Here is an 8,186-nt window from a genome sequence, read left to right as displayed (position 1 = left end):
TTACCTCATTTGACCTCATCACGAGTATCCTGTGAGCTCATGGTGATATACTGTGAGATCAAATTGTTGACTGGGTTTAGATAGGAAGATTCTCATTTTTATCACATAGTCTGTTTATCTACTATTTGCAATAAGTGCTCATTCAGTCTTTCTGGTGTCTGCTGAGGAGATAAACACATCAGCATATCAACATGATGCAAGCGTTGACTTATTTTATTAGTAAATACAAAGAACTGACCGAAAGTAAAGAGAACATTATTGGTTTATTGAGTTGCACAGTTAAGAAAGAAAAGCAAAACTTTAAACATTGTCATATAACTATAACAATATCAGATGTTTTTCTAAGACACACGTTTGATCTTCATGCTGAAGGATTTCATACTGACAGTGAAGCTGTTCTTCCAGGTTGACCAAACAACACCAATGCCATAATGGGTGTTGTCTTCTCCCCATAAGTACATGCCATTGGGGTTTGCAGTGTGACAAAATTTGTACCAAAATGCCCCCAGATACTCTTTAGCACAGTTATTTCCATAGGCATCTTGGTCTTTGTCGAAGGTGGAGAACTTCTGATCATTGTGGTCAGTCAACGAGTCGCCTGCAGAGAGGAAGAGCATCACTGAGGACAATAAATCAACTGGAACGAGTTTTCATGAACATGAATGAAAGTGTCCTACCAGCTCCTCCATCCTTGAACCCTGCAACTTGTAGTGTATACCCGTCAGTTTCAGGACCCACAGAGAAAGACGAGTAACGAGCAAAACCTTTCCTTCCATCAAAGTCCTCCAGATCCACTCTCAGCATGTACTTCCTGTTGTGTGTCAGCTGGTACATGTTCTCCAGCCCTGATCATACACACACATGAAGAACACGTTCAGCCAAACACTGGACATTGTACTGGGATATAAATCAAATTTTAAAAGTTCATTCTCATTCCAGCCATAATTTACAGTGGCCCCAAAACATTTTTGGCCTATGTTGGACACTTAAGTCCCATGTAAAATGTCTTAAATTCATTGCATTATATTTAAAATACTAAGCCACTTGCATCTGTTCTTAATATTCTCACGTACAGTTAAGCGTGCAAGCCCTTCAAATTATACTCTGTTAACTGTGTGCGTTAATAGACATGTTTGCTGCATAAGCTCTACATTTGTTTTTGCACGCTCAGCCAGTTGTACGTACACTGTTGTAAAATCCGCTGTGTACATCAGTACATGTTCGAGTGACTGAAAATTACAGAACGAGGACAAAAGAAGTCAGAGCAGCATTTACAATTTGATTTACAATGATTTTTCCCACAATAATTTGTCCTCAATTTCACACAGGTATATAGTTCATCACATCCACAGGTTTCACAATCAAAAGTGGCCAAAACTTGTATTCATTTTCAACATGATATTTAGCCTACTGTATGTATTTTGAAACAGAAAGGTTTTTTTCAAATGTTTTGACTTATACTAGTGGCTTCCCAGTCAACAATTTGATCTCACAGTGATGTCACCATGATCTGACAGGATACTCGTGATGAGGTCACAATGTGAGGTAACTGTGAGCTAAAAGTGTAACCTCACAGCGCCCTCAATGTGTGTTTATACTAATGTGAGGTCAAAGTGCACTCACTGCACGGAGACTAGGTACCCAGCATGCATTGCAGCATGAAGCTTTTGATTGTCACCATTGTTGAGATTCATACACTGATTCTTGATGACTCTCTTTGTGTTTGAGTGACTCTGTAGTTCAAAATTTGTGTGTTTTATCGTGCTTCTAAAATCTTTCATAAATGATTATGGCACTGCTGGGTCCTATACTGTGTAGTCACAGAGCTATTGTTGTTAAAACTTTAAATTAATAAGTCTAGGTGATGGTTGCGCTGTTGTCATCATTAACAAACCAATGTCACCTGGTTGCAGTCTCTATTTAGCTTTCCTTGCCATAACAAATTTGCTTTACAAACACAGTTACAGCATCCCCCCCCCAAAAACTGTAATGTTATAAAGTCAAGGATCAAGAGCCCAACTAAAGCAAACACTACTCACCACGATGGTAACGTCAAACAAAACAATAAAACATCATCTAAATCTCTGTTAATTCTCAATAAGCGCTTTTGAAGATGTCTAACCCCCTAACTTAAGATGTCTAACTTATTTTGTAATAAGAACCGCCCCCCTCCCCCCAACATTTTGAATTCACAATGAGCTCATTTTAATCACACTGTGAGTATCACAGTATGAGAATGGTGTGATGTCACTGTGATCATCGCGTGATCTCACGTGTTGACTGGGTTAAGGGTCCAGTAAGTTTTGAAGCAACCCAAAATCACTCATGAATTGTTACCCAGCCAGTATTCGCCCTCCGTGGTCCCGAAACCTGTTTTGTACTCTTTCCACGGCTGATAGAAATTAATACTGCCATCCATTCTCCTCTGAATCACCTGGGACAGGTTATAGTACTCATAAGGTTATAAGCTTAAAGCATTTATTATGTGGGTAACACTTTAGAATACTATTCCGTCGTTAATGAATAACTACACAGGAACAAATGGCTAATGCACTATTAACATTGTAGTAACTACTATTAACTAACAAGAAACTCTGATTAACGATTTATTAAGTAATAGCGCTAAGTTGAAACTGGTAGTTCACTATTAGCTAACCAATAACTACTATTTTTTTCATATATCCTGAGAACTCCTAAGAACTACTGGTTTCACTTTATTTTGATGGTCCCTTTAACACATTCTATTGACTATAAGTAATGTTGCACCTACATTTCTACTGACTCTCATTAGAGTGTTAGTAGTGTATTAGACTGGTAGGGTTAGGGTTAGATTAAGTTGACACGTTCTTGCAAAGTTACTTATAGTCATTAGAATATCTGTTGGGAGACCAACACAATAAGGAGTTAGTAAGCAGACAGTCTACTAATACTCTTATGAGAGTTTGTTGACATGTCGTTGCAACATTACTTAGTGTCAACAGAATGTTCAAAAGGGACCATCAAAATAAAGTGTTACCAAACTACTTTATACAGGTTCATAATTAATGTGAATTATGCATAATGAATAATTAATTCTAAAATGAAGATCATGGTAACCCCCCAGCCAGCAAACTTATGTGGGGCCCAGATGGGTGGCACCTGGGCTATCTAACTGGGCCCCAGCCAGTTTTGTCCACGGTTTCCATGAGGGCCCCACATGGGTCAGCCCAGATGAAACAATGAAATTAACTCTGCTCAGTATGCATACTACAGAGTGCTAAAAATAAGACTGAAGCAGCACTGCAGTTCATTAGATAATTAAGTGATTAATCTAGTACTGATTGAGCATTAGTGACAAACACCTGCTTAAGAAGAAAGAGACGAGCAGAAACACAACAGCTACTATTGACTTCCAGCCACAGCCTGCAAAACAACTGCAAATAAAAGACATCAAATCTCTGAAGATCTCAGCAGAGGAGGATTAAACAACTCCACAAACAGCATTACTAGCTTCATTATTATTAACTAGACTGATGTTATTTCTGTCAGATTGTCTAGAGAAGCTCTTATTGAGAAATACAGAGGTTCAGATGTTGATGTTTTATTGAAAGTAAGAGTTCGGTTTGAAGTCACCATTATGGTGAATAACGTTTGCTTTAATAGAGCTCTTGACTCTCATGCTACTCTATATGCTTGTTTTCTTTGCCACAATGTATTTAGAAAACATGTTGTGTGTAAAGACAGTTAGACTCAAAGTTATCAGCTGATAATAGTTGCTCATTGATGGTAGTATAGATTTTAATGTTATAAAGCAGTCTTTCTTATAGAGCTCATCACTGTTTGGAAGTGGCTTGTTTTGATCAACAGATTAAGTTTTCACATTACTAACCCTGAGAAAAAATAAATAAATAATGAAATTCTGAATTTGGGTTTTTAACTGTCAGCTCTTTCAGACACACAGACATCAAGAATCAGTGTACGAATCTCAACAACGGTGACGCAATTCATGCTGTAATGCATGTTGGGAGCCATGGTTGACTTTTGTGTGCTGCACCCAGAATGCATTGCAGCATGAATCATGTCACCGTTGTTGAGATTCATACACTGATTCTTGATGTCTGTGTGTTTGTGAGGCAGGAGCTCAAAGTATTTTGTGAAAGATATATTTTAATAATCTTCTGCACTGTTGAATGTGTACATGTCAAGTGTTATTAATGCGAAGTTATTAACACATCATATGGTATTAAAAATCAGTCTCTAGAATCAGGTTATTACTTGATGATTGTAGCTTCATCATCACAGTTTTTTCTTGCTTGTCTCGCCATAACAAGCACAGCTAAAGCAGCCAGAGAAAAACTAAAATTAAAGCTTTAAGGGCCAACCACCCAACTAAAACAAACGCTATTCTCCATAATGGTGACAAATATACTTTTCAATTAAACCAACATCTGTACCTCTGTAATTCTCAAAAAAGTCTGACAGAAATAACTTCAGTCTGGTTAGTAATAATGATGCTAGTAATGCTGTTTGTGGAGTTGTTTAATCCTCCTCTGCTGAGATCTTCAGAGATTTAATGTCTTTTATTTGCAGTTGTTTTGCAGGCTGTGGCTGGAAGTCAATAGTAGCTGTTGTGTTTCTGCTCGTCTCTTTTTTCTTAAGCAGGTGTTCGTCACTAATGCTCAATCAGTACTAGATTAATCACCTAATTATCTAATGAACTGCAGTGCTGCTTCAGTCTTATTTTTAGCACTCTGTAGTATGCATCCTGAGCAGAGTTCATTTCATTGTTTCATCTGGGCTGACCCATGTGGGGCCCTCATGGAAACCGCGGACAAAACTGGCTGGGGCCCAGTTAGATAGCCCAGGTGCCACCCATCTGGGCCCCACATAAGATTGTTGGCTGGGCCACTAGTAATGACTCAAGTATTACCAAATCCTTCTAAATGAACTACTAATTACTTGGATCAGTATTCTAAAGTGAAAATCATCATAACTTCCTAATATTAACTGGTCATTGTGAGCTTTTGAGATATATGTAAGGTTTTGGATAGTAATGACTCATGTGTTACTACATCCTTCTGAAGAAACTACTAATTATTTGGATCAGTATTCTAAAGTGAAGATCTTGGTAACCCACTACTAATGATTTAAGTGTTACCAAATCTAGCTAAATGAATTACTAACCAGGACCTTACAAAAACCTCAAAAGTTTACAATAACGTCAGTAATTACTAGGGAGTTATCACGATCTTCACTTTAGAATACTGATCCAAATAATGACTAATTCCTTTCGAAGGATGCAGTAACACCTGAATAATTACTATCCAATACTTTACAAAAACCTCAAAAGCTTACAATGATTTCAGTCATTACTAGTGGGTTACCATGACCTTTACTTTAGAATGAATTATACATTATGTATTATTCATATTAATAATCAACCTGAATACAGTAGTTCTTAGTAGTTCTTGGGGAGGTATGAAAAAAATAATAGTTACTGATTAGCTAATAGTGAACTACCACATTCGACTAAGCACTATTACTTACTAATTCATTAACCAGAGTTGCTTGTTATCACTGAAAAAAGTGATCCACTATATTTACTCAATAAAATTGAGTAATCCACTATATTTACTCAATAAAATTGAGGTAACAATTTGCACTTACTTTGTTTAAGTAGATTCTATCCTATATATTGAGTAAAGAGTACCTAAATTTTACAGCTATGACAAACTAAAAGAAATTAGGTAATGTCTACCTAATATTTTTCATTAAATTACATAACTAATTACTTATAAAAATTGAGTAACATTAACTCTATTGTTAGTAGGCAACAGTTCATCACTGTAAAACCCAACAAGTTAGGGTAACAAACCGTTTGAGTAAACCGATTGCCTTAAAACATTTAAGTTTTTAAAACTAACAATTATGAGTGCTCTGAATTTATTTCAGTCAGACATCTACAGAAGATCTTATTAAGAATTAACAAAGGTTTAGATGTTGATTTATTGTTTCAATTGAAGTAACCATGTTAGAGATCAATGTCTGCTTTAGTTGGGCTCTTGACCCTTGACTTCTGTGTTAGATGTTTGTTTTTGTTTTTTTCTCTGGTTGTTGTAACCATGTGTTCCTCGAACATATTTGTTACAGCTCAAAACCCAGAGGAAATGATTGGTAGTTGGTTGTCATGTATTTATAACAATGGTGACCGTTAAAAAAAAAAAAAAAAATCATGCTGTAATGCATGCTGGGTACTAGCATAGTACAAAACTCATCCATGGCTCCCAGCATGCATTGCAGCATGATTTTTATTTTCTTTTAATGGTCACCATTTTTGAGGTTCACAAGCTGATTCTTGATGTCTGTGTGAGTCCAGTTGCTGCCATAGATTGAAACTTTTTTGTGGACAAACTGTTTAGAAACTCCTTTGTTAACTGACTGTAACAAACACTTTTACTATAATCAATGCAACGTTCCCTTAACCAGAGATTAGACACACAACGAGTCTGTGCTCACTGTCAGTGAGATCAGTTCACTTACAGATGATTGTCATTATAAATACATGACAACCAACTACCGATCATTTTCTCTGGGTTTCGAGCCGTAACAAATATGTTCGAGGAACACATGGTTACAACAACCAGAGGGAAAAAAAAAACATCTAACACAGAAGTCAAGGGTCAAGAGCCCAACTAAAGCAGACACTGATCTCTAACATGGTTACTTCAATTGAAACAATAAATCAACATCTAAACCTTAGTTAATTCTTAATAAGATGTTCTGTAGATGTCTGACTGAAATAAGTTCAGAGCACTCATAATTGTTAGTTTTAAAAACTTAAATGTTTTAAGGCAATCGGTTTACTCAAACGGTTTGTTACCCTAACTTGTTGGGTTTTACAGTGATGAACTGTTGCCTACTAACAATAGAGTTAATGTTACTCAATTTTTATAAGTAATTAGTTATGCAATTTAATGAAAAATATTAGGTAGACATTACCTAATTTCTTTTAGTTTGTCATAGCTGTAAAATTTAGGTACTCTTTACTCAACATATAGGATAGAATCTACTTAAACAAAGTAAGTGCAAATTGTTACCACAATTTTATTGAGTAAATATAGTGGATTACTTTTTTCAGTGTAGTTACTAGTAGTTAGTAGAGTGATAATATTGCATTACTCATGTGTTCTTGTGTAGTTATTCATTAATGATGGAACAGTATTCTAAAGTGTTACCATTATGTGTTATCTATGTATGTATGTCTGTTTATTTTAAAAGTCATATTCATACCGTCCATCCTCCTTTGTCTTTATCGTTCATATCTGAGATCATCTGACAGTAAACCCAGACAGGAACGTCACCTGCTGGATAGATGGAGTAAATCCCACTGACTGTTTGTCCTGAATTATAGATATCAGAACAGTCCAATGGTTTGAATCCACAAACAGACGCCGTGAAAACAGAGAGCAGAGCCACGACAAACACCATTATCTAGAGAGAAATGGTCAGGTTCCTCATTTATGATCAAATCTCACTGACATTAAACCAGTTTGAAAAATAATACACACACATTCATTATCTATTTAGTAAATGCTGAAGAATAAAAGAGTAATTTACCATTTGTGTCATGACAACTGAGGCTGAGCTGTTCATATCGCTGGATCTTCAGTCACTGAGTCCTTTATTTAGACCATTTATAGATTTCTCAACTCGACTTTTATCAGCATGAAACCATCTTTTAAACTCATTCTTGTATTGTGCAATAATGTTGAAATGTCAACCGTTCATGCAGGAAATCATCATTGTTCCATTTGAAATTATCTTAACCCCTTAACTGTCACCCACAGTTTTGAACAGAGACATTATAGTGCACTATCCAAACTTAATTTTTTATAATTCATGAATGAAAATATTTTGTAACATGATTTTAATGTACCATTTACATGGTAATGCAATGTCTGATTTTAAAATGGGTTTCAAAGGATGAATTTTGAAATTTTAAGTTTTCTACTGATAAATAATTTCTTATGATTTCTAATTCGTGATAGAGAAAAAGGCAACTAAGAAGACTTTCTGTGACAAAGGTCAGAATTCATGTCATGATGTAGATTTTTCAGGTGCACTCTTGTCATAAACAGAGGTGTCAAATCCAGGGTCAGAAAGTAAAGTCCTGCCATGTGTTTATTCCACCCATGAACTCAGCAGCT

The 8,186-nt window shown here is 35.9% G+C and overlaps 1 protein-coding gene across 1 annotated transcript; it reads right to left on the bottom strand.

Moving 5' to 3' along the window:
* Positions 1 to 244: 244 nt before the first annotated feature.
* On the bottom strand, positions 245 to 7,727 carry LOC131542325 (microfibril-associated glycoprotein 4-like). Its single transcript, XM_058778886.1, has 5 exons — positions 7,597 to 7,727; positions 7,270 to 7,470; positions 2,338 to 2,434; positions 678 to 845; positions 245 to 598 (listed from the first exon to the last, which is right to left on the bottom strand). The coding sequence occupies exons 1-5, from the start codon at positions 7,630 to 7,632 to the stop codon at positions 342 to 344; spliced, it is 759 nt and encodes a 252-aa protein (XP_058634869.1). The 5' UTR covers positions 7,633 to 7,727; the 3' UTR covers positions 245 to 341.
* Between the last annotated feature and the right edge of the window lie 459 nt (positions 7,728 to 8,186).

This window comes from Onychostoma macrolepis, chromosome 01 (assembly GCF_012432095.1).
Source record: "Onychostoma macrolepis isolate SWU-2019 chromosome 01, ASM1243209v1, whole genome shotgun sequence".
NCBI lineage: Eukaryota > Metazoa > Chordata > Actinopteri > Cypriniformes > Cyprinidae > Onychostoma > Onychostoma macrolepis.
Note: the sequence above shows the minus strand (reverse complement) of the source record. Positions and strands in the feature narration are given on the sequence as shown.

What these genes read in the sequence shown, in the direction of transcription:
- LOC131542325 (XM_058778886.1), bottom strand. Translation starts at nt 7,632, where the DNA reads ATGAACAGCTCAGCCTCAGTTGTCATGACACAAATG. An exon ending in AAGACAAAGGAGGATGGACG is followed by an intron (nt 2,435 to 7,269) that starts GTATGAATATGA and finishes AACCTGTCCCAG; the next exon opens with GTGATTCAGAGGAGAATGGA. An exon ending in GGAGGGCGAATACTGGCTGG is followed by an intron (nt 846 to 2,337) that starts GTAACAATTCAT and finishes GTGTATGATCAG; the next exon opens with GGCTGGAGAACATGTACCAG.